The 27,998-nt window shown below is 37.8% G+C and overlaps 2 protein-coding genes across 2 annotated transcripts in view; both read right to left on the bottom strand.

The window, feature by feature from the left end:
- Window positions 1-27,998, bottom strand: part of ATP6V1H (ATPase H+ transporting V1 subunit H) — a 286,032-nt gene that overhangs the window by 101,778 nt on the left and 156,256 nt on the right. The gene's annotated exons all lie outside the window — the stretch shown is intronic.
- TCEA1 (transcription elongation factor A1) lies at window positions 58-27,929 on the bottom strand. Its single transcript, XM_062633398.1, has 10 exons — window positions 27,690-27,929; window positions 21,835-21,897; window positions 18,822-18,927; window positions 8,644-8,731; window positions 7,454-7,602; window positions 5,555-5,611; window positions 4,461-4,615; window positions 2,446-2,592; window positions 1,449-1,520; window positions 58-402 (listed from the first exon to the last, which is right to left on the bottom strand). Exons 1-10 carry the CDS (start codon window positions 27,756-27,758, stop codon window positions 394-396), a joined length of 915 nt encoding a protein of 304 aa, XP_062489382.1. The 5' UTR covers window positions 27,759-27,929; the 3' UTR covers window positions 58-393.

Raw genomic sequence — 27,998 nt, 5'->3', positions numbered from 1 at the left:
AAAAATTCCAGTACATTATTCACATAGTTAGAAAAAAACAAGCCAATTACCAAAATGTTTAGTTGGTAAAAGTTTAATATCAACTTACTTATAAAAATGAAAAAATATTTTAACATTCACCATACAATTGAGCAACCTGGCCCTAATGACTATCAGCTACAGGAAGGCATTTAAGGAAATGATGGCTGTGTCAAAATAAAGGCTAACTTCAGGCATGTATGCTGCTTAAAAAAAAAAAAAAAAAAACCAAAACGAAACAAAAAAAAAAAAGGAAAAAGAAAATAAACTCCAAATTTCTCTCACTTGCAGGAAGCTAGATGCTTAGCCTAGTTTTTAAAGCCAATTACAAAATCCTCTTTCATACTGGTCCAGATGTCTTGACAATTTCTTCTTCTAACAGAACTGTCAAAAGAAAAGAATTTTTATGAGATCTTCATACAGCTTATTTCTAAATCTTTGCAAGAAGAAACAAAAATATGACACCATACTTTGGATATGGAAATTACTAAAGCATTTGCTTATATCATACCCATTCCTTCACTCAAGCATCTTTATACAAGACGCTTTTGTAACCGCCACCTTACAGAAGGTTTTAAGGACAAATGAATTCTTCCTGGTGCTACATCAAATAATTTCTAAGCTTTATCAATTATTTAGGCATCTTGGAGTATATATTTATACAATATTCAGTAGTAACATATATAAAACTAGATGCATGAAATTACTGCTGTAATCTTAACGTATGCTGTGCAACATAGCTCTGCAGTGCTCTTAACAAAAATAAGGGAATGTGGGTACATGCTTCATATTGCATGCTATTGCATCTGAAGTTGTACGTTTTATAGGACTTCATTTCAGTGTTTCTCCACTTTATTGGAGTATGTGTTCCTCAAAAGTTTTACAATTCCCATTTCCCAAACTTGGAAAAGAAAAAAAAAAAAAAAAAATCAAGTTATCACTGCCCTACTCATCCTGGCACAGGAATATGGATCAGTCATCTCTTTTTATCCCTTCTCCTTTCCAGAGTTGAAAAAAAACAAAAAAAAACAACAAAACCAACCCACAACAGAAAAGACAATGATGAAAGGTCTAAAAAGGCCAATTCTACTCATCAAAGCACAGATTAAAAAGAATTAGAATATCTCTGGGTAAAGAAAAACACAGTGACTAACTTGCCACTACTTTGTGTGGCAAAGCAGTATTACAGCTAAACATCATAAGGGTTAAATGAATGTCTTGCCACTGCCCTACTTGAGTGATCTCACATCTTCAGTCAAAAATACTTCTCTAACCTAAGCAATTTTGCACTATCAACATGTAATATCATTAATGAGCTAAGCAATAACCAAAAGTCAACAGAATCTCAGTTGTCATCTACTGTAAACCAAAATTAAGCACAGAGCCTGGCTGTCTGCTATCAAATATGTGGAGCAGTCTATCAGTCTTACCTTCCATCTGTTTCCACATTCATTACAGACAACAAACGTTGTCATGGGTTCATCGGCACTGCGGGTTTGAACCTTTGATAAACGCAAAAGCCAGAGCAAAAAAGGAAAATCAGTATCATCAACTGTTAGTATATGTTCCATGTAAAGGTTTAAAATCAAAGTTTAACATCTGAATAAAAATATAAGTTAAATTTTCATATAAATTGAAACTGTTATTTTTTTTCTCTAGACTATAAAGCCATCATAAACACATTTTGACAGATTCAGCACTAAAATATCAATTTTAGCATAGAAACTGCACATACTTCTAGGAAAAGACTGCTGTAAAACTACATGTTCAGTACAGCTTTACATATATTTACTGATGCAAAGGCTTGAAAGTGTCATGATTTGAAAAACACCTTGCTACTTAAAGCATCTGATACACGATATTACAAATGCACCTGATCCTATGATCAAAATTACATGCCCTGAAGTGCTGCTAAACAAATTAAATCCCTGCTTCTTGCACATATTTCCTAATTAAAACAGAAAAAGGTTGTAGGAATTACTGGAAATCAAGGTCTAGAGTTAGTCAAATGGTAGATTTATATATATGATGTGTATTTTATATGTATGCATCTTTATTTTCTGCTATTTATTCCCTCTGTAAAGAAAAGTATACACATACCAAAACCAGTAAATTAGCCCTTCTCCACATAAAACTGTATTAATACAAGATGCAATAAATGAATTAACACAAAAACTCAGCAGTGCAAAGAAACAGACCTTTCAGGCTATATAATCAGTTTGGATTTACATAAAATCTTTGGTAAATCAATACAACAAACATTCTTTCATAAGCACAACTAAGTAGACCCAACTATCTTCACATACTTTGTAATTTGTTAGCGTTTTGTTAAAAGTTCATTTTGTAATTAAAACATTTTCTCTGACAATGTTTATATAGAACTTAAGCTTTGAAAAAGGAAAACAAGGAGCCTGAATAACCACGTACCTGGGTGTATGTACAGTTCTTCTTTTTGCACTTGCCACATGTAAAGAGATCAGTTTGGGTACCTCCTGTTTTAGCCATCTGGTGCTCTCTAATAGCCTCTTTGGTCAGATTTTTGCGCATTTCTTTCAGCTCATCACTTGCCATTTCCTGTTACAGACAAAGAGGAGAGTTTAGTAGAGAGTTTTAGCTTTAAACAAGCCATTACCACTGTGCAAGCCCATACCATTTTTTTTTATTTAGAATCTATGAACAGCAACATTACTGAAGGGCAAAGTAATTTTACAAATTTTTAATTTTATAAAACTGAAGTTGGGATATTTCACAGCACAGAAGCTACAAAAAGTTGGTGGTTGTTTTGTTTTTTTTTAATGCAGCTGGAAAAAGAAAAGCAGTAAAAGCTGTAATATCAAACACCTAGAAACATTTCTATGTAAATGCATTTCTGAAGTTCAGAAATGTAATACAGAGAGAAGGTAGAGGATAACTTGAATGTTCTCTAGAGAAGAAGAAAAAGATCATTTCCTTAGATTAGATCCTTGCATAATTATCTCATTGACCTACAGAAGATTATTCTAGGAAAAACTTACACTATTTTGACTATTTCCATACTTGTACTGAGAAATATAGTAAAGCTGTAGCTTCCCGTATGTTACCAAAAGTTATATACACTTCATTTCAAAATACTAACTGAACAGCTCAGATTCACCAATTTTCTTTTTCCTTTAAAACAGTTCTAGTGTGCAGGATCTCCTCAACGTACAGTAATCACGTATGCATAGCAAAAACCAAGTTGTTCCATTTTTCTTCAGTAAAGTTTTATTCCACATCTCACATAAAGGGGGCCAGGGGTTGGTGTTAGCCATTGAGTTTTTAATTCAACATATTAATTGATACAAAGAAAGGGCACTGGTTAACACAAAACATATATTTGTATATATGTGTATACACACAGTAGAAAGAAAAACTCTAAGTATGCACTAAAGATACAATCTACTGGCTTTCTTATATACATTCTTTTATCAGTATGTTTGCCTTAATCTTTACACAAAGCTAAAGGAAGGAGAAAACAAAACACCCCAAAAAATCCTTTCCTTCAGAAAAAAGCTAACCATGATTTTCATTACATCATCTTAAATCCCACTTCTTTCAGTCTCCAAGATACTGCTTTACACCTCATTTGGATGGGTAGAATCCAAAATGTACAAGCAGAACTATAAAACGGAAACCAGATGTTAACCATGCTTTCATTTTTCTCTCCCACAGAATCCAATTTTTCATTTGACTTCCTATATCTAGTTTTATTTGTAAAGATAGCAAGCATCTCAGAAGGAATTTGTAAAGACAGTGAGCATGTAAACAGGAATTTCTATTCACATGCTAAAAATGTTCTTTCAACAGAAACTTAATTGGATTTAAAAGTCAATTCTCCTAGCTTCTTTCCCCTACCATTTATGGCTTTTTCCATTTATTGTTAAGAATTTTCTTCAAATTCACTTCAAGAATTCAAAAGGCAGATTCAAGAGATAAGCTTTAGATAAACACTGAAAATGCCAACAGGAGAAAGACTGATCTTTAAAACACAGTGCTCTCCCTTGCACAGGTGTAAAACAGCAGAGGTTAGCATTCAAAAAACAAATGGCAAGACAGGCTAACACTTACATATCCAGAAAAGTGAATGTGTAAGCACCTTGGAGTCATTAGCCAGCCATATTTATGTCTTCCTGAACTTAAAAGCTACCATTGATACATCACATGGCCTTTTAAAACCGGCACAATATACCATGTTTCAGGAAATTTGCATGCAACAGCTTATCTGCCTTCTGACTTACAGACAAAATCAGGCATTTAGAAAACATTAAGACACCACTTTCATTCCCTCTGTCCCAACACAGCCTTGCACAGACTGTGCAAGCCACAAACATGCCACAGTCTTTGAAAAGTGCAGACAACTTAAATACATTATTTTTATGGCTAAGTCCAATAGAAAAACAGCTGAAGACCTACGCTTTGCTTACCTCTGCTGTCATTTTGGCAAACTTGTCAGGAGGAATGTTCCCACATAACACATTTTTCCTTAGGTTAGGATTCTTCGCATCCTTGAGATTTGATATTCTACTTCGTACCCTGTTTTTGTATTTCATATCAGTGTTTTTTAATTCTTGAAAAATAGGTGCTTTGGATTTAAGGAACAAACCAAGTAAAGTAGAGCACTATAAAGGATTATTTTATGGAGTCTAATTTTCTAAAGCAATGTACTTCTACACTGCTGATCAACCCCTCTTTCTACTTTTCTGTTCAACACAGAAGACTTCACATCCTTTTGAAGCCTAATCATAGCTCAGCACATGGTCAGTGAAACGTATTTGGGCAGTAGGATGTCAACTGAAATTGCAAAAAGTCATCCATAAATTAATGTCCAGTGCCTTGACCTCATCCTGAGGATTAATTGAGTTCTAAACCAAATATTCAGCTCACTAATAGAATTTTAAAACAGGTTTGCAGGGAATTCCTTAACAGGAATGGTGGCTGACTGTAACTACCAAACAACATTAGCAAGTTAGAATCATGAAGCTTAAACTATTTCTATGCTTAAGAATATGCCTCCCCCGAAAAACACATCCAAAACCCAAGGTAAAAGAAAAAGACGCGCAGACCTCTGCTCTGTAACTATTCAAACACTGCCAAGAGAGCAACTCTTATGAAAATTCTGAATAATTTAGAAATAAACTTGTAGAAAATGAAACAGACATAAAAATATTAAAACTGTTAACAAAATTTTAAAATAACATAGAAGAGCCCAGCATTTTATGTCAGAATGCTTCACTAAGATACAATACTGCTGCTGCAATGAAAACATACTGAACTGAAAAAACCCACACACACTCACCTACACACATTCCTACATGTTTTAAGACAAATCATTTAGGTTGTGCTGGTTTGCCAAAGACTAAATTTCTGCACTGATGTGTTGGACAAAGCTTGCTATTTCTCTTTTAAATAAAACTTAAAAAATATTCAATTTATAGGTCCAGTTAATTATATTTAACATTATTAATGCTTTTAAAATATACTCTTGTTAAAGAGCACATAGATGTGCAACAAAGGATATCTTCTTCAATCTGAGAACCCAGCTCTTCTTCATCAGCACCAATAGCAATGTAATCATCTGAGAAAAAACAGAATATTAGTAACCTGACAATCTCATCAGTGTTCTACATCCCTGAAAACCCACCTGAAACTCAATCTCAGCCAATTATGAAACAACTACAGTTGAGTTTTCCTTTTGTATAGGCAAGTTTAATTTACTATCTACTTACCACTTGAAATAACAAAAATAAGTGAAATGAAGAGCAACCAAAGTTTTAAAAAGTAGAAAAAGCCTAACTCTTTCACAAAAACAAAAGTTCTGACATCCAGTTGCAAACACAGTAACAAAAATCACCGCTATACAGAAGAATTTTTAATATTCTAATAGGCTTGGCAAACACCCATCTCCTCAGCATAGAACAGGCTACTCTAAGCAGAAAATATTTTGTATTGTGTTTCATCAATTGTTTCAGTCCACACAATACAAGCATAAGCAATTACTGTTTTGCATGCAAGAGAAAGATTTCATTAGAAACACAGTAATTAAATAACAGAAACAGTATTATTAGATTTTTGTTTTAAATGCAAAGCAGAGATGTGTCATAAAACATGTAAATTAGAGGAAATAAACCATAGCAATTTTGAAGAAAACTCAACACTCGACCTAAATTATCTCAAGATAATTGTTTACTGTTTCTGACCAAAACCCTTACTCATAAAAACAGCTGCCTTTCCAAGACAGCTTAGGACAAATTAGATACCGTATGTATTTTCCTCCTTCTCATTTTAACATGGGTGTACTTCACCCAGTAATCCAAGCACCATCTCTCCTTCAATCTCATGCAGAAGGCTATAAAACCAGAAAATAACCTTGTTTTTTGATACCTGTATTCAATCCACAGATGATCAGTTTATATGTCTTGTAGAAAACATAGCAAAAGGGAGTTCTTGCAAAACTAGCTAAAATTAAGGCTACACAGAATTATGAATACTAAGATGCTATATGTAATTTCTTGTCACAAATTATTTTAGAAGTCATTGAACTACATATCCACAGGACCACAAATTCATGGCCTTTAGTCAGCTTTGATTACTGTTCATATCCAAATTTCTGTGAATTAAGTGAAAGAATAAAAGAGCGAAGAGGGTAAAAATGGAAGACTCAGAAGTCTGCTTACACTGGGTCAGGTTATGCTAAGCTAAGAACAGAGGAACAGGACTGGGTCATAAGTTCTGGTAGAAAAGGACCCACAAGAAAAAAGTCAGATCATTCTGAGGAGTCCAGTTTCCATTTGCTCCTCATCTAGTGTTATCATTCAATTTGTCAGCTTAAAGACACCCAAGTGTACATGAGGGAGGAAAGGAGGAGACAAAACAGTCAAGGAATTTACAGATGCCCAAAAGCATGAAGATAGAGCAATGCAAGACTCTTACTGTGAGAGAGTCCTATCTCAATGAATCCTCAAAATTAAACTGAAAAAGAGAAAAGCAGCCTTCAAAATCCACAAAGTGAGGGCCCCCAGGGTCTCTGATGTAAGAAAGGTAGGCGTGTGCATAGTGGCATTCTTGGTCAGAGAGAAGACAAAAAACCCAGCAGCTTCCAAGAAAAACAATTCAAATGAGGCATTAAGGAGTCAATAACCTTCCTGAAAAGAAGTTCCACTGTAGGCAAGATATCAGATGAATAGATGACACAAAATGTCCCGTATCATCAGCAACAAAAATGTATTTCAATACATTCCCATGCTGTCAAGGTTTCTCATTACTTGCAGTCTAGGGGAAATGGCCTATGGGTATAGACACAGAAATGGACATAAACAGTTTATTTTACCCTACAGGACTTGAGAAAAATAGTGGGAAGGACTGAAATAGAGAAGAAGGAAATAGTTAAAACTCGAAAAATAGTCTACAAAAAGCTCACCTCCTGTTCTGAGAGCTGCAGAGAGCATTTCTCTACATTTCACTCGTACAGAATCCGAAGTGCTTGGAGCCCGGGGAAAAGAAGGAATGAAAGAATTTGAGGGAGCACTACCCTCCTCCTTCCTGCTGCTGGAATTGCTACTTGAACTGCTAAAAAAAGGCAAAAAGAAAGCTACTATTAATGTTTCCCCCCCCCTTCAAATAACTTTGTTCCAGGACAAAACACAGGTCTTTTGCTATACCCATTTGATGGTATTCCAAACAAAAAGAACACAAGCCACTCTTTTAAAGCTACTTATAGCTCTAGCGTCAATACAATTTTAGAAGTGTCTTTACAATATTCACCAGGGTACTCCACACAATAGAGACGCAGCAGGTATTTCATTCCATTTTGTGGCATGCAAGTTTTAGTTCTTTACATTAACATGAAATCTTTTCTTTCCCCCATGGAACTTTAAAAAACAGTGAAGACAGAGAACACTAACATGCACCCTGCAGTGAATGCCTTGCATTCAGTCTGCTTACTGTACCGAAGCGCTACCAGGATGACAAACAAGCAGCTTCGCAAACTGTAAACTAGAAAGTTTTCAGCTTGCATCACGTCAAATGGTTAGAGGTTAATTTCAATTTGAAAATGGCTGCTACAAACTAACTCACTAAAACCAGAAATGCATAGAAGAAATGGGCCTGCCGGTACTATTTTCCAAATGTTCTTCAGCTCCTATAATGTTGTTAACATGGCCTCACTTTTTCTGAAAGCACATATTTTGTGTTTACCAAAAAAAGTGCAGAGTGGGATTGTTTATTGAATATAAAAGCTAACAGACAAAAGTAGTGTTCTAAACCTCTAATGTATTCAATTACCAAAAAACTGTGGCTGAAAGTTGTTTTACAGTTCTCAAAGCTCAGTGATATTAAGAGAGAAAGTACTGAGTATTGAGAAAGACAGGAGTATTTGACAGATGAGACAGATGGAATAAACAATAACTAGTCTGGCTGTATCTTGACCTGAGATTTTCATCTTTAATGTCAGCAGCAGCATGATTTACTCCCCTAACAAAACACCATTTCTTACATAACTCTATTTCAGAAAAGAATGTGGAAGGTGTCTCTAATATGACAAATTTTGACCAACCAATTTAATGTTTATACTGAGTGAGATCATTTGCATAGTCATGAAGAACTTTGCACCTTTCTTCTCTTGCTTCAGGACTATTTTGTGAGGAAGATGCAGGCTCCTTTTTCTTTTCTTCAGAATCTTTATCAGTTGAAGGTCCATCTGGAAATACAAAACATGAGAAACTCTTTTACCCAGAAATAGTAACCGGTTTAAAGCAGTGGTTAAATATCTTCGATGATTTCTCCCAAACCAGTTGGAAATGCTATCAGCTCCCACTCTCTGCTTTGACCTTCTCTTGCAGTACAGCCTTCCACTCCCCAACACCTTCGCCAACCCAGCAAATGGAGAATGACAACACTTTAGATCCTTCAAGTCAAGTCCAGCATCTGCTTAAACTGGCAGCGAAGACTCGATGAAAACGTAGACTTTTATGATTTATTTTTGCCAACACAGGTGCATGACGTAAACAGTTAAGTTCTTAAATTACTGCATCAGGTCCCTAGAGCTTGTCTTCCATGTTTTAAATATAAGTTCCTACTAAAACCATGCCATTCTCTTTAGATATATTCACAGGATTTCTACTAAAGGACTGAACCAAACAAAACCGTGGTGCAAAAGCTACCACAGTTGCCAAAAAATATAAAGACCGTTTTCACATGCTTTTGAAGGAGTTTTCCAGACACACACAGGGTATTTTTTGTGACAGCTCTGAAATTATTTGCCTTTGTGATTAAAAATACTCGTATTTGCCTTTCCCATACAGGCTATGTTTAATAGTGATTTTATAAAGACTAAAAACAAAAGCCTTTATTAAAAAAGGCAGACACAACATTTAACTTTAGCCTCGAAAGAACACATACACCCTTCTATTGTAAAGAGGAATTCAGAGTGGCTAAATCGAGCTCCTGCTTTGATTCACTCTCTAGAAAGGCTGACTCTCCACTGTGTAGCAAGAAGAAGAAAAAACAGAAAGCCTAGCAAGACTGGCATCACTCACTGACAGATTTTGTGAATTCCTCTCTCTAAGCCCTCACGAAGCTGCTATTACCAGTATAAATCCACAGACTGTACTACTGGGATAAGCACATATTACAAACTTTTAAAATAACTAACAGATCAGGAAAAGGAGGGAAATCTGATAAGGCTCAGTCTTTCCCACAAAGATGTCTCGAACTAGGTATCTGAATCGTAGAATCACAGGACGGTTCCTGTTGGAAAGGATCTTAAAGATCATCTAGTTCCAACCCCCTGCTATGGGCAGGCACACCTTCCACAAGACCAGGTTGCTCCAAACCAGCCAAATCCTTGTTTAAGCATCTAGAAGTATCCCCATTTCCATCCCCGCATTTCTGTGGGTAACTTGATGGTACAGAAGAAAAAAAAAAAAAAAAAAAATCAGATCTCTTATTAAAGCACTAAGCTTTTTTTTCTTTTTCCTAGAGAACAGAAAATTACTGTACTGGGTTATTTTTAATAGTAACGATTTACATTTAAGGCTATATAGAAAAGATATTAAACTGAACAGGATTTTGATCCTTTCCTTAACTTTTTAGTTAAGGAATTTATAAAACAAAGTATCACTGTGTCAAAAAATCATCATCATAAAAGGAGACCAGATACAGCCGTACTGGATCAGAGCAAGCACCCATTTACTAGTCTGTCTCCAGCTGTACCTAAAGAGATGCCTACAAAACAGAAATCAGGCAAGCACACAAAGATACTTCTCCAGAATATTTCCTCAGCCTTCAACAGGTCACCTACTGTTTGTAACTTTATATTCAATCCTTACTAAATTTCACCATTAAACAAAAACAGGAAAATTAAACACAGTAGATGATGCACTTGGACTGATTGTCTTTAATAAGCTAAAGATGTTATTCAAAAAAATCCTAATACAGACGTCCATTTATCAACTATTATTTTTAAAAGTAATTTCACTAAGAAAGTAAACAAGGCTATATAAACTGAACAGATCACACAAGTTCTTTTCTATGATACCCAAAAAGCACAATACTAAGAGAAAGAAGACAAATCCCATTTTTAACATGCAGATCCACATGACTACTCTCTATGGCAACAAACACATGATATACGATTTAAAAAAATCTTCTAAATCTGCACATAATCTCATTTACCTTCACCATTTACATGATCATTTTTGTCAGGGGCTTTAAGACAAACTGATAGATCAAACAGCTATCTTGGGGTACACCTCAGGTTCTGCAAAGCAGCATAGCTGCCTCAGAGCTGAGCTCCTCTTCAGTCCATTTACCTCCATATATTTTTCTGGCACACAAGCTGTCAAATTCATAGCTGACGTAGGTATCTCCTGCTTATTTTGCATCAACCACACCACTATGGCATAGCTGGCACCTCTTTTTAGTTTATCAAACACTTCCATTTAGCTCAGCACTGTTCCAGAGAAGGTAGGCAGCTGAGAACATCTGCCAATACCCCAACTGCTTCTTTCCCTTACAGAGGGCAGGGTATACCTGAGGTATGGGGATAAAGCAACAGGTAAAAGCGCAGCTCTTTCTACACCTGCAGACTAGTCTATGCAAGCGCATCTCAATCCAAGGTCAAACTTCAGCAGCTGAGACCACTGGAACATTTTCAGCAAGTATGTCTTCAAAATCACAATTTCTTTAATTGCTTAGAGGAGTTTACAGATACTTCTGTTCAATCCAGTTTCAGAAATCTGAAAATAGAGTTAACAATGTTCTCTATGTGCTAGAAATAACCTCCTAAGTGTTTAAGTCATTCACCCTTACGGATCAAATTGGAAAGCACCAAGGAGAGGAAACCTGGAAAGGAAGAATAACAGCTAATGAGGATACAACCAACCACAGAAATTCTAACAAAGTAAAATGGAAAAAATGGACCTTCTGTGAGAGATATTTAAAAATTCCAATCAGCAAGTGATTCACATCAGGAAGTCTATAGACTATCATAAATATTTATATGATATAAATTATAAGTCCCTTTAAAGACACACCATTACTTTTTCAGCTTCATACAGCTATTATAAAATAACAAAATTCTTTTTCAGAACAAATTGAACATTACAGTTTTAGCTACTCCAGGTTCAGAAAGCCATAAAAAAAGTCTTTAAGGGGTTTTTGTTTGTTTGTTTGTTTAAATAAGAGATGCTACTTTACATTAATGCTGCTTCTTTAAAATACAAAAACCACACTGGGAACATGAATTGAGTATCAGCCACTGGATTAAGTCTATCAAATTCTGACTACTGCATTGCAGCTTTTACCTGGGACTTGCAATTAATTTGAAAGATACTTCTAGCTTTTCCAGTGAAATAATCTCTTCAGGAGTCAAACATGACATAACAGTGTTTTTTGTTACTAGAACACAATTTTTAATGTAATAATATATGGCCAGATAATATAATTAATCTGAATGTTAGAAGCCATTAACAGCTTCACTGTAGATTTTCGTAATTATATTATGAGTGAACTCACGATATTTGCTAGTAGCAAGAGAAAAATTAGAAAATATAAAGATGCCACGTTCCATATCTCAAAGAAGTGGCAAATGCTCCATCCCTGGCAGTGTTCAACACCAGACTGGACAGAGCCTTGGGCAAGGCGCCCTACTCATGGCAGAAGGGGGTCAACTAGATGATCTTAAGGTCCTTTCCAACCCTAACCATTCTATGATTCTATGTCATTAACTTATAAATTTAACTTTAAATAAAGAATGTTTTTTAAGTGAGATTTTTTTCACAATTATCAATGAAAGGTGGCTACTTATTCCCTGGAAGAACATAAGAATTTCATTTAGCACGTTACTGTAGGTTAGTGATTCAGGTATCACCCCCAAAACTTGGAAAGTCTTCTGAGTATTAAGTTAAAAGAAAGAGATATTAGAACAGGTAACAGATGACATAGCTATTAATTTAACAATGACTCTACTTAATAGCTCTTTAGGCCACATTTCCCAGACCCTGACAAAAATAATCTTGAGATGCACAAGCAGCTACACTTGTTGGCAATTCCTCTGCAAGATGCAGTAAGACATGAAGATCAGAAAAGCTTCTTTCTAGTAGTAGCATAGGGAGGAAAAATATCTGAAATCTATAAATAAAAATCTTTAAAAATTGCAAACTGTTCATGATTTTGTTATTATCACAATTGACAAAAGAGCATGACATATGAACTCTCCTATATGTGTTTTTTCTCCTATACAGTATGATATAATTTGCATCATGTGTTATTATCTCTCTATTGATAATCAGAACAAAATAAAGATCTACTAAGTGCACATGAAACAGTTCCAAACATACATTTGATAGAAGACAATTTCCAAAGCTCATACTTGATATGGAAATGAAATTACTGAAATAACCTTTGCACTTCATATCTTATAAAGACATGTACTCTAATCAATAGGAAACAATACCCTTAAACACTATTAGACTGTAACTTAGGAACTTTTTTTGTCAATAACTATTTTTTGAGCAAAGCCACTAAGTTACTAGATGTCCTTGAACAACTTTACCCAATGAGAGCTGTCGTGGTTTAAGCCCAGCTGGTAACTCAGAACCACACAGCCACTGGCTCACTCCACCCTCTTTTTCCTCTCCCCACTCTCAGAGGGATGGGAAGGAAAACTGAAAGAATGTAGATAAGAACAGTCCAGCAACTAAGGTATAACACAAATCACTACTGTGACCACCAGTAACAGCAATGATAAGGGAAATAACAAGGGAAGAGAATACAACCGCTCACCACCCGCCAACCTTGTCTCTAAATTGGAGAGACATCAATTTGATAGGTGGACCACTCAGTGGATAAAGAACTGGCTCGATGGCCACATGCAAAGAGTTGTGGTCACTGGCTCAATGTCCGGCTGGAGACCAGTAACGAGTGGTGTCCCTCAGGGATTGGTGTTGGGACTGATCTTGTTCAACATCTTTGTCGATGACATGGACAGTGGGATTGAGTGCGCCCTCAGCAAGTTTGCCGATGACACCAAGCTGTGTGGTTTGGTTGATACGCTGGAGGGAAGGAATGCCATCCAGAGGGACCTCGACACACTTGTGAGGTGGGCTGATGCCAACCTTCTGAAGTTTAACCATGGCAAGTGCAAGGTCCTACACCTGGGTCGGAGCAATCCCAGGCACAGCTACAGGTTGGGCAGAGAAGAGATTCAGAGCAGCCCTGTGGAGAAGGACTTGGGGGTGTTGGTTGATGAGAAAATGAACATGAGCTGGCTTCAGTGTGCGCTCGCAGCACAGAATGCCAACCATACCCTGGCTGCATCAAAAGCAGTGTGACCAGCAGGTCAAAAGAGGTGATCCTGCTCCTCTCCTCTACTCTGCTCTTGTGAGACCTCACCTGGAGTACTGTGTGCAGTTCTGGTGTCCTCAACATAAAAAGGACATGGAACTGTTGGAACAAGTCCAGAGGAGGGGCACGAGGATGATCAGGGGACTGGAGCACCTCCCATATGAAGACAGGCTGAGAAAGTTGGGGCTGTTCAGCCTGGAGAAGAGAAGGCTGCGTGGAGATCTCATAGCAGCATTCCAGTATCTGAAGGGGGCCTATAAAGCTGCTGGGGATGGACTATTCATTAGGGACCATAGTGACACGACAAGGGGTAACAGGTTAAAACTTAAACAGAGGAAGTTTAATTTGGATATAAGGAAGAAGTTCTTTACTGTGAGGGTGGTGAGGCACTGGAATGGGTTGCCCAGGGAGGTTGTGAATGCTCCATCCCTGGCAGTGTTCAGGGCCAGGTTGGACGAAGCCTTGGGTGACATGGTTTATTGTGAGGTGTCCCTGTCCATGGCAGGGGGACTGGAACTAGATGATCTCAAGGTCCTTTCCAACCCTAACTATTCTATGATTCTATGACCGATACCCAGCCCGACCCGAGCAGCGATCTAGCCCTTCTGGGTAACTGCCCCCAGTTTATATAGGGGGCATGACGTGCTGTGGTATGGAATACCTCTTTGGCTAGTTTGGATCAGGTGTCATGTCTCTGCTTCCTCCCGGCTTCCCCTCCTCCCTGGCAGAGCATGAGACTCAGAAAGTGCTTGGCCAGAGTAAACATTTGAGCAGTAACTAAAAACACTGGTGTTATCAGCGGTGTTCCCAGGCTGAAAGTCAAAAACACAGCACTGCACCACCTACTAAGAAGGAGAAAAATGACTGCTACTGCTGAACCCAGGACACAGCATTAACATAACTGTAAAATAATCTTAGACCTTTCCAGCTTGCTCCAGTAGAATCAAACCCAGGTTTGAAATAACAAAGGATTCCATGAACAAAGTAATCAAGAGTAAAACACTCCTGTGAAGTCTGGCTGGTGTTACCATCTCTTGACAACATGAAGCACTTCAACATTCTTTTAAAATAAAATTACTCAGGCATGCACTTTTTTTGGAATAGGCATTTCAAAATGCTCATGAGACTATTTTTAGTTTTTAGTACCAGCAATATGTATCACACGTGCACTTACTGTTAAGATGACTGTCCGATCAGTTTGCATTTCCAGTTCAGTATATAAACTTACTGGAGTAATTCTGTATTGCCAGTTCAGTATATAAACTTACTGAAGCCTACTTAGAGATCTGGACATTCTTTTTCACTATATACTCTTAAGAGTTCAGCAAGTAACAACTTGTGATGAAGAATGTTAAATTCCTTTAAGAATTTGTTGGTTTTTAATAAAAAGAAACACTCCTCAACCTAAAATGGGTGTGCATAGATCCATTATCTGCATAGCATGCCCTATATATTCAGCCACTTGGCAAAACAATCATCTGCAAATCCTGTGTTATAACTCCACAGTATTTTATTCTGAGAGCTGAATTTGCTTCCTTATGTAAACTGTGACCAACTCAGCTGTGTGGTTTAACATTTTTACAGCAACATCTAGAAGTGATCTCCCACTGTAGCTCACTAAGTGAGTCACTTCAGACAACACTTGGAAGCCTTGTGCTGGGCAGCCTTTGACACCCCTTAAGGAACACTGGTAGCCTTCCATGGCTCTAGTCAAGCTATAAACATCTGGTGATTCACAACCTGACTTTGATTCCTTCTCATGTTTCCCATACGTTGTTAAAAGATAAGTTCCAATAGCATTGAACTTAAACAGTACTTGCAGCCTGAACAGTCAACAATTCTTGCCTAAATTCAAAATGTCATTTATAAAAATAACTCACAAAGACTTCAGATCTCTGAGTACAGTGCTTGGTATGATTAACAGCTGTCCGCTTCTGCTGCCATCTTTGATCCATACCATTTTACATGCACTATGAACAGCACAATGGAAACTGATTTCTCAAGCAGCTCAACATAAGGTATTTCATATTCTTCTGAGAAAGTCAAAACTAATGACAAAACTGAGTAAGAGTACTTTGTAAGATTCCCACCCATACTTTGTGCAGCCCAGAGAGCCTACCTTCCATACTTATGAAATTTCAAGTTCTAATTAATTATTAAGCAATGAAGTGAGGTGAAACTTTTGCCCTACTATGCCTTATTATAAGGTCTGAATCACAATCAAGGAGAATTTAACTAAGTTTTGAATTCAAGCACTGCTGTTTTTTCAGGAATAATCTGTTTTTATGTAGGAAGTGCACAACCAAACTATGCTAGACCTGGCACAATAATGTGCATGCAATAGTACCTTCCCTACAACAAAAATTAGAACACAAACAGTCACATACCCATTGCCTCAAGAAGAAAGTATTCAGTTCTGATTAATGTCAAGTATTTGCTATTTACTTTCCAATTTATCATATGTTTGACTTCACCTAATGCAAGAAGCCTCCCAACTGTCTTAAAACAATCTGAATGTGTGAGCCACCAAAAGGGGAAGGTCCACCTTGCTCCAACTATAGGTTACTGCCACAATCTCTGTGCAGAAAACAGTAACTGCAAACAGGCTGGACCAGAAAACTGACACAGTTGAAACGCAAGCCAGAAGAAATGAACAAAGCCATTAACTGGTCAGTTCCCAGCTCTGGTCTCCTAGATAGCTACTTGAGCATCAGTTGTAGCACAGGAGGGAAGCCAGGAGCACCCCTTTCAGCAGAGGTCTGCACCCAGATTGACCTGCTGCAGCCACCAGGCACCACAGTCTTATTCCAGATCTCCACAGCATGAACACACTCTGATTCTCTGGAGGAAATACTACTCCCTGTGTTTCACAATGTTTGAACATTTAAGGATCAGTCAGCTGTTAGAAACAGTATAGAAAGACAAGTTTACTGACTTAGGATGCGCTGTTAAAAAAAAAAAAAAAAAGAAAAAAAGAAGAGACAAGGCTATTTTTTCAGTCTCAACAAATACACACCCATTCCTTTGCTCATTAGCACCACCTCACCCACTGCTCACCCCCCTCCCCCCCCAAAAAAAGCTGTATCATCCAACAGCAATCCCCAGAAATGCTAATTCAGGAAGGGGTAGGGGGGAAGAGTATTTCCTCTACTTTGTTGCCTAAACTAAGTCGCAGTATCACAAATTTGAACCTTAGAAAAAATAACTTTGATAGGGCCTTTTTTGAATTTTCATTTAGGTTAGTAACTCCAGAGCTAGTTTACTTAATCCAGCTGCTGCTTTTAGAAGTCTTTAGAATAACTCAAGTTTTAAGTCCATTTCTCCACTTATGTATCTTACCATTTTATGCACTGGATAGAATACAGTTGGACTTCAAATTCTAAGTGGAAATATAAACATAAAAAGTACATAATTTGCACTATTTGCCACTGAACTCTGATCAGATCCTTTATGAAGTACACATTTAATCTGTAAATCATTACCATAAATTAAAAAATATTTTATCACCATATCTAGCATTACCTAATTACTAAAACTAACCTATTTACTATTATCTAACTTTTAAAATGAAGGATAAAAAATTATGTCTGCTGTAGAGAGTGTTGCTTCTTATTAGAATGTAGAAGGTGACAGGATTGTAGTAGTTGTAGTGATAGGACAAGAGGTAACGAGTTCAAACTTACACAGGGGAAGCTCAGGTTGGATGTAAGGAAGAAGTTCTTTACTGTGAGGGTGCTGAGGCACAGGAACAGGTTGCCCAGAGAAGTGGTGAATGCTCCATCCCTGGCAGTGTTCCAGGTCAGGCTGGATGAGGCTTTGAATAACCTGGTCTAGTGGCAAGTGTCCCTGCCCTTGGCAGGGGGATTGGAACTAGATGATCTTAAGATCCTTTCCAACACTAACTATTCTATTATTCTATTCTATGACAGCAGTGACAAATTCTGTTTCTACATACATATACTGTCAGATGGATACAAAGTAATTTCTAAACCATTTACAAGAGATTAATAAAATACCCAACAAAATACTTCACCATTGATGAAAATGAAGCTGACTTCAAATGGCAGGGAACTCTAATTTTTTCCAGGTATTTAGACAGAATGCCACATATTTCCATCAGCAGAACATTAAGTAAACTGTTACCTGCTTCAAACTTTAACCTTCCTAAATCTTAGTTTACCTAAAATGAGATACAAAGAAATGAGATACAAAGAAATGACACAGAGCACAGCGTGTGAACAAAAACAGCTGGACTCAGTTTGAGATTTGAATATTTTCAAACACATTAAGTACTACAAAATAACCCTGAATAAAACCCTGCTAACAGAAAGTTCCCATTAACTGCATTCACTGCCTTAAGGAAAATTAAACAAAAATTATTAAGTCACTAATTGGTAAGTTGTTTATGCAGGTTTTAGAAATTGCAGATCTATTTCCCACTACCTGTAAGTTCTAACAGACTTTTAACGTCTATTTTTTTTTCTGTTTTCTTCCTCTTCACACATCACTTTATAACCAAACTTCAAAGCCACCACACTCTCATACGAGATTCTGCACAAGCTTGTCAGAGCACCTGTTGTATTTGACAAAGGAAATAGTCCAGAACAGGTTCGTTACTGCTTAGTACTGGCAATACAGTCACTCTAGCTCAACAGCAAGCAATGAGACTTCAGAAATGAGTCATGTCACAGAAACTGGCTTCCTACTGCTCACCAGCCCCAGTAAAAACATATTAACCTTTCCCATCAATGCCCTTTCAGAGTACTGCACTGGTGATAGTCAAAGAGTAAAAACCAGCTACCTCAGTGCAGAAAGTTTCAATACTTACACAGGAGCACAAATATATCTAAATAAAGGCAGTGTCCAGGTTTTGCATTGAGACTGCATACAGTTAAAACATGCAAGAACAGGGAGAACATGCAAGAACGTTTGTGTCACCATACCTAACAGTTTTTTCCAAGACTTGATCAGAGATTTTGCTAAAGATGTAACTTCTTCATCTGTGCTCTGTTTGCGTATTGCATTCACTGACATTCCAATTCTGGTAGACTGCAAAAGAAAGAAAAAAAAACCCGCTATGAGAGGTGACATGAAGACAATTTAACAAGCAAACATACATAAAGTTGTACTTTTACGTATATTTTTTAAAGTATACTTTTTCCTGGTTTTGTGCTGTGGGGTTTGGTTGTTTTGCTCTTGCTTTGGTTAGAAGAATATCAGGATGAAGTCACGCCAACCTTCACAAAACTTATTTTAACATGGACATTTTAAAAAGAAATACAATAGTATTACCATTTGTTGCCATCACAGAAGTTGGAGGGAGGAGAGGGCAGCAAGAAGAGTCAATCAGATTTTTGCTCCCAAACCACTTAAAAACAACTCAGCAGAACTACTTACTTAAACTAAGTACAGCATACAAAACATCTAACAGCGCAAAAACTGTACCTACATCTTCACATTATATAGTTTTTAGCAGGGATTCTAGCCTCAAAGCCTTATTTTTCTGTGCAGCAGTGACTGTATTTATGTTTTGGCATAATCAGAAGCTTGCTGGCTGCTTCAGTGACTCTTACAATTCCTGTTTTGTGGCTGCAATAGAAGTGGCAATACTAGTTGGGAAAGACCACGTTTTAGGTTCCTAATAATTTTGGTGATACTGAGATTCTTTAAAATCTTAAGCACATAGGGTTTTGCTTTTAGATAGAACCAATTAAGACTGGCCTACCTCTTTGAAAAGGCTAAGATAGTGACAGGCTTTAAACCTTTGGCACTACTGCCACCTATAGAATGAAAAGCAGATTCATTTACAATTCACTCCTTTTAAGACTGGGAAGATTAGGATAATAAATTTAGCTCAAAGGCAACAACAGTTTCATTTTAGAAGACTTCTGACTAAGGTGTTAACCCAACAAGTAAAACATTCCCACACTTTTAGTTTCACGAGAGGAGAAAAGCATTTAACACCACAAATAAGGATTTTATTATCATTTCATATTTTGACTAATAACTACAATTATTTTGTTCTTAAAAGACCAGGTTTGTTGCATTTACCATTTATGGGACTCACTAACTATACATTTTCTATTTACTTTTGCAATAGTTCAGCCTAAATTTCCTTCTCCTTTAAAGGGAAATTTCAATCTTTGTGACTTGCTAAGAATGGAAATGATCTGTTCTTGTAAATTACTCCTTACAACACTTCCTTGGGGCACCATGGATGCACTACATGACTAGAAATGTATTGAAATATTCAGTAGCTATTTCATTTTTCTCATTCAGGTATCTATAAAAAAAAAACCCAACCCTCCCTTGATAACTATGCACAACCACAGCCTACTCTCCTCAAGTAAAAGACACCAACTTACAGACTTATTTACACAAATAAAACTCAAAAAATCAAGTAAAACTCAAAATTAATTGGATAAATTGTTCTCTTCTTGTGATCACACAAGAGAAACATTATGGTAACTGTCTAACAGTTTACTAAAAAGGCAGTACATAAACATAGTTAATTTGCTTGCTTTTATAGAACACTTGACCTCGCCTTGCCTAAAGAGAGGGGAAGGAATGACCCACCAATTTATTTGCCTGCAAACTGACACTGGTAATTGCGAAAGATCAGTGTTATGTTCTCAAAATTACAGTGCTTTAAAGACAAATCAGCTGTCAGCATTTGAAATTTCTTCAGTCTTCCATCCTGCAGAGCTGCTCTTGTCAGAGTCTTTTTAAGCAGAAAACTCCAGTATTTTTGCCTAGCCCATTGTTACTTGTTGAATTGCTTTCTCTCTGTGACATTTCATAAGTGTGTAGGTATATAAAAACCTTTTTCAGCCAGTCCAAAATGCATTTTAATGGATCATTCTTCCCCATTTCAAATTCTAGACCACCTTCCATCTGCTTGCTGAGTAAAGAGGCTCAGAGACAGCACAAAACAGCTGTTTTCATCCCTGAAGCATTCAAGCTTCAGGCTAAGTAGCCTTCAGTTCGTATGAGCAATAGCATATGTAACCTATGACTAAACCCAACACAAAGCGTATGGTGGCAGCTAGTCTTCTCTAAATCAGAGCAAATGAAAAAAATTAAGGAACATAGCTGATGAAGTAACCATTGAAGCAGAAAGAGGTGTTAGCAACTTTTAAATTGTGAGAGAGCAAGAGGACAGAGAATTGGTGAGCTCCTGGACCAAAGCAAAATCAAATCAAGTCCTGAAGAATAACCATCTCTAGGTTTCCCAGGTCCCATTAGCCGGCAAGAAGTCATTAACAATGACTGCAGATTACAGCCTAGTTTTGCATACTTGTATGCAATTTCCAGTAAAACCTGTTTGTTTAGCTGTGCACTACCCACAATTAGCACGAGGGACGATGCCTTTAATACTGTGTGGCTGCTAAATAGATTTGCAACTCTGACCACTGGATAAATCACATGTGAGGAAGGCTACTGGCTCTCTCCCTAGCTAAGCAAGGATCAACTTGCTTACATAAAGCTCATTAGACATGACACAGTCATATTATTGTCTGTAGCCACTTCAGCTTTCTGTGACAAAAATCCCTCAAGAATGACACAAGCACAAGTCGAGACTACTGATGTGCACCTTCCTGTTCCATACACCTGTAAATTGTTCAGAGGAGCTTGACAGCTCAGACTGAAACAACAGTCATATTACAGGAAAATATGTCACTTCTCATATTAGACAGGAATAATGAAACTATTATATCATCTAGCAGTGCTTTTCTCAATGTGTGTGTATACATATACACAATATGGAATACAACATCTCTATATAATATATATAACATATATATATGAAGTATAATATATACTATATAACACTCATTTTTCAAAGGAGTTTCAGCAGAGGAATCTACTTTAATAGTGCAATCTTCTTCAACATTTTCTGGCTTCACCGTCATCAGAGTTAATATCTGCAACATAACAACCGTAAGAAAATAATACCTGCAACAACTCAAGGGTCATGGGAATATTCTTAAGCTCCTTCAATAAATCAAGAGCTCCAGCCTGCAAAAAAAGAAAAAAAAAAGTCAAATTCAGTAGCAATCAAGTACTTTAAACATAACATAACAACAACATACTCTTTCTTATCTGCTTTCAAGGTCGCAGATTGGATTCAAATCAACAGTTCCCAAATTATCCACAGAACTACTCTAAGCCAAGGAAAGTTCTCCTTCACAAACTCTAAGCATTAACAGGTCTTAACTCAGAAATCAAAAGTATTCATTCAAAGACTAGAAAAGCTTTATGCCATATAATTGAAATGCATTGTCAATTACTACCTAACCAACACACATCCTCAGGAAAACAGCCTCAAGGGCACTTCACTTAACAGCATCAGAAAACAACCCAGAAAACTGCACCAATTTTCAGTTCAGAACAATCTGATGTTTTAGCACAAGAACTTGGGAGTCGAGAAGCTCTGCACAGTGCATCAGTAATGCGTACATATACATACATATAAATATATAGAAACCATATATAGCAAACATTCTTGCAGTGGTGTGGTAAAGCCAAAGTAGTTTACTGGTTTAAAAACCATGATCAGATTACACTATTTTACTAGACAAAGCTATAGTTTCCCCCAGAGAAAAAGACATCTTTGTGGGTATGCCTAAATAAAAAAAGCTGAGCAAGACTTGTCTTTCAAGTCTTATTTTCAACTATTAAATTTGAGTATTAATTCAATGAAATACAGACTACTGCAGAAAACACTCTTCAGCCTATACAAGACTGGCAAAGCATCAGCGTGTTGCAAACTAGAAGCCAGAGCCCACCCTAATGTGCTGTAACATCTGAGCTAATCCCCTTGTTTATTATTCAGCCATTGTGGGCTTTTCTTTTATGCTTTTCCTATGCTAAGACCATAAGGAAAAGCAACAATTAACACTGTTTAAGCAGCAACTTTCTAGATAGATGACAATTTCAGAGACTTAACTGTTAGGTATTAATAAACTCTATACACAGCTACTCTTAACAATTCATTCCTTGGCAATGTTGGCCTTACTTAAAACCAAAATTTTCATAAATGTTAGCTTCATGATTTACTTTAAGATCTAACTATCCTTGATAATTTACAGCCTCTACTTAAGCAAAACTCTGCACCATCCACATTTTACTGTACACGCTTTGCACACAAGAGACCACTAAGGCTAAGCCACCTTCCCTCTGTTTTGGTTTTTTGATTCATGAGGTTTAGAAATAAACCCCACAAAATTTCCATCCTGCAGATCTTTGGAATTTGATTCCTATTTCCTTACCTCTCTCTCAACACATCCTATTTTTGGTTACTTTAATATGCATTTTCCTTGCCTTTATTTTTAAATTCTCCCTACTCAACTTCTAATATGACACCTGTTGCAAGTAAATGCTTGTAATCTGCTGCATCTGCAGGTTTTACAATTTAACCACTAAAGACAGCACATAAAATAACCACCCAGAAGCTGAGAACAATGAAAGTGGAACTTCTGGGCCACATGCAACAGGCACAGCTTTGCATATTTTCAAATGTCTGCTACAACCTCTGTTTTTTTAAAAACACCTGATAGCAGAGAAGCCTCTAAAAACAAAAAACAGACGTTTCACTATGTCCCACCTTACTCAAATTCAATTCACTTACAAAACTAAAGAAGTCTTATTTAATTTCTATTCGTGATATACAAAACTTTTACAGCAGCAATAATCCAAGACTGGGCAATGTTATGCTGTTTTCAGGAGCTAAACTGACTTAGCATACTAAACCATTTCTTCTACACAGCCGTAAATGTGGTCTCTTCTGTGCAAACACAGATCCAAGTAAAGCAAGTTAATTATCCTCACTGCTACAAAACAAATTCAAGAAAACTTTCTTAGCTGAAACAAAATGAATGACAAAAGTCAACATGCCATTTTCAAACGTACAATCCAATAACACCTCTGAATCAATACTTAGCAAACTGGGAACAGTATTTCAAAATAAACCAGGGTTATTGTAGTCTGCAATTTCAGCATAACAATGATGCTGCAATGCAAAGTAGCACTCTCCTCACCTCATCTTAGAAATAGTCTAGTCAGAATTTCTTTGCCTCCAAAATCCCTTTCCAACTCTACATGTCAAGCAACTTTATTACTCCAAGTCTAAATGTTTTCCAAAACTAGTAACTTGATACATTGCAGGTTAACAAACCAGGCAACAAGTAAAAAAAAACCCATCCAGGTATTATCTACACAGATGCTACCTACATTTCATGCTGTTTTCTGTACCAAATTACCAAAATTTCTGATGCACTAATGCTTTCTAGGTTTTCACTCTAATCAACTATATTAAGTGTACCAAGAATTAGATGATTTAAAATGAAATTTAATTTGAGTTTAAACTCACGGCAACTGAACAGTTTTTCATAACCGCTTTTCTTGGCATAAAGTCCTTCCTTTTTGCAAAACCAGACTGGAAACTGCACCGTAAATCTTGCAATTCCTATTTTTCTAACGTAATGTTAAAAAAAAAAAACAACACAAAACCACATTATTATAAATCTTTAAAAAGCATTTCTATAATTTTATAGTAAATGAAAGGCAATGCCCTATTCCACTAGGACAGCTGGCTTTCAGTTTAGGTTGCTACTTGAACTAACGAAGTCAGCTTCATACAGATTTAGTAGACTACTCCTCTCAGCTTCCCACAGTTGGTCAAATCACACCACCAGAATGATGTCACATATTCATATTTTAAAGCTAACGGAGTATGTTTCTCAAGACAGCTGAGCCATTCAGTTAGAATTCTGTTCTACTTAAGGCAGCAATCATTTAATAATAACATGGACAATTTTACATCTTCTCTAAACTTACTCAACTGCTCTTGATTTTTTTAACCCAACCCTTTTTTCATACTTGTTCATTACAGCAGCTTAATGAAAGTGCATTTATGTACAACAAAAGCTATAAGGAAGGCACTACATGTGTTTTAATCCAATCACAGCTATTCTGAAGGAGGAGTATCTATTTCAAAGTATCTGAAGTAACAGCAGAAATATTTATCTCACATTGTATTAAATACAACATTTCATTATTATTTTGTCCTTCAAACCAGAAGAACTGCCTATATCACTTCATTAAAATAGTTAGGAAATCTTCACACCTGCAACTAAATCCCTTTTTTTTATTATTTTTTTAATTGAGGGGCTTCAAATCATTCTCAAAGATATACACCAAATACCTGTTCTTGTTGGGTAAAAATGGAGCAAGGAATACAAGAGGTTGTCAGGAGCACCATTATCTAGCAGGTACTTAGTTAAGAATGAATTTCTCATTCAGCTTCAAATTTGTGAGTCAATGAAGTACCTCTTCATAGAAATTATCTTAATTTTGCTAAAGTTAAAATTCTAACTGGAGGGCAGGATTAAGTAGGAAATCATATTGTGCAATTAAAGAAGAAATACCTTCTAAATGACAAATGCTAGTAAGAAAAGCACAGAGATATCTCAGTTAAATACTGATGTAGTTCCTCTCCTATCTACAACTAAGTGTTTTTATGTACACGTGCTTTGGATAAAATGTCAGATCTCCACTACTGGCCACAGAGGCAGCTCAAGCCCTGAACCTCAGAAGGTTTTTGAGACAGCCTCAGACTAACAACAGAGCCTCCTGTATGCAGTAATGATGTGGAACAAACGAGCTCCGTCCCAACGAAGTACAGAATCACTACTGCTTCTGGTGCTCCCGTCACTCTTGAGCCTGGGAAAGGGGTGAAGATGAAGACCCAAGTGCTGGCTCTGGCTGGACCAGCTGTACCTGCCAAGTCTGGCAAATTGACCTACCCTGATCCCAGCAAAAACACTGCACTGCTCCATATAGATTTTAAAGGTCAGTAGGTTACACATGCTACAGTACAAATACGTGTCCCCAGCTGCTGCTAGGAATTACATCCAAACTCTTAAACCTCCAAAATTATAGAGAAATACACTGTGGTCACCTGGAACATCTCTGGTATCACTGCAGTGCTGCTGTCCAGCACCAATAATCATTCCTGTATTAACTGGATTTTGTTTCTATTGTCAGAAGTCTTCCAAGTAAACCTGTCCTTTCCAACCCGAACTGTTCTATGATTCTATGAACTGACTACACTTTATCATTCTCATTTCCATAGTATTTAAAGATTTCAGTCAGTATATTTCCACCCTTTGACACCTCATAGAAAAGAGACACTACTTTTAAAGTCAGGAAAGTGAGGCAGTGAATTCTTCTGTGCTGAAAAGCATGGAGGATAGAAATGAAAAGAAAGCAGGAGAAGACCAAAAGGAAAAAATAAATCAAATGAATAAATGTTGGTAATAAAAAATTCCTTTCACTAGACAAGGCTCCTGCCTCCACATTGTATCATTAGAGGGTTCAAAGGCATCAAAATTAAACCATGCAGTATTACAGAACATCAAGGATTCTGAAACAAAGCAAAGCATAGCCTGTGTGCCCTTGCAGTTAATTTGTCTGGATTCTGAACAAAACAAATTCCATTGGTTTAATGCCATCAGTATTTCTATAAACATGCAAACCTTATAAAAAAAAAAATACTTACAATTTCTATTATCTTGAATGGAAAAAAAAAACAACCACCCTTTTATAAATTGAAATTCCACACCACTCACTTAATATTGAGCATTTAATGTACTATTATAACACACAGAAAAAAAAAAAAACCCAAGCTTAACTTTATGTATTAAAATAGTAGCTTGCAAGAAGAGCAGGATCATAAATACACAAATTACAAGATAACAACTATGTGCCTTGCTGATAAGCCGTAAACACACTTTGCAATATACTTGTATGCCATTTTACGTGTAACCATAATCAGGTATTTGGCTGTTACTGCACACTCTGATTTTATGTATTTTGATGTTCTTGTAGCAACAGCATAAACACTGTAATGTTACCTAAATAAGCTCTATATCAAGGGTATGAGAATACCACTTGAAGTAAGCTAACTGAATTCTACCTAACTGTAGTCTACCTCCATTCTGGAGCTAAACTTATTAGGATTCTTCATTCATATCCGGATACACACCCCACATAAAGCTCCAGCCTTCATGCTTGGAAGCGCAATCAACCCATCTAAAGGAAACCCGCTCCGCAGTCACTCTCCTCTAGTCGGCCGGGCTTCCCCATCACTTCACGTCCTGCTCTCGATCAAGGCCGGTATTATCACCCAAACAACGCTGTCTCTTGAGCAAGGCTGGTATTATCACAGAATCACAGCATTGTTTGGGTTGAAAGGGGCCTTGAAGTTCTTCCAAGTTCCAACTCCCCTGCCATGGGCAGAGACACCTTCCACTAGGCCAGGTTGCTCCAAGCCCCGTCCAACCCGGCCTTGAACACTGCCAGGGATGGGGCAGCCACAGCTTCTCTAGGCAACCTGTGCCCGTGCCTCACCACTATCGCGATTTTAATGAATGGGGGAGAGGAGGGAAGCGCAGATTAGTGCTCAGTGCGCGCCGCTCGACGCCGGGACAGAAGCCTCCTCCCGGTCGGAGACGCCGGGCGCGATATCGCGCTGGAGAGGAAGAGGCACGGCTCCCCGACCGCCGCCGAGGATGGCCAGAATAACCCGCCGGGGAGGAGGCCCGGCTGACAAGGCTAGGGACCCCGCGGCGGGCGGGCCGGGGGCTCCGCAGTTTCTAGGTTGAAACGGAGCCGGGCAAAAGGCCCCGTGCCGGGAGGGGCGGGGACGGACCCGGGGCCCGCTGAAGGGAAGGAGCGCGGGGATGGCCGGGGCCCGCGGTGTCTCCGCGCTGCCGAGCTACCTCCCGTCCCGCCCCATCCCCGCTCACCGCGTTCTTCTTCTGCACCATCTTGTCCATCTTCTTGGCGATGCGGATGATCTCGTCCTCCGTGGTCATGGCTGCGGCGGTCCGAGCTGGACCCGGTGCGGTGGGTGGAAGATGAAGTAAGCGGAGCCGCGCAGACCCCCCCGTCCCGTCCCGTGCCGTGCCGTCTCTCCAGGCGCGGCCGGGACCTCCAAAAAGCTGAGCGGGCAGGAGCGGAGCCAGGCCGCTGCGCAGCGCCCCGACCCGACCCAGCAGCCCGAGCGGCAGCGCCAGGCAGCGCGCGTCGAGCGCCGGCCGCAGGAGCCAGGCAGC

The sequence above is a fragment of the Pezoporus occidentalis genome, unplaced genomic scaffold, assembly GCF_034315485.1.
Source record: "Pezoporus occidentalis ecotype Australia unplaced genomic scaffold, CSIRO_AGI_Poc_V1 ctg4, whole genome shotgun sequence".
In the NCBI taxonomy this organism is placed as follows: Eukaryota; Metazoa; Chordata; class Aves; order Psittaciformes; family Psittacidae; genus Pezoporus; species Pezoporus occidentalis.
This window is presented reverse-complemented; position numbering and strand designations above follow the sequence as displayed.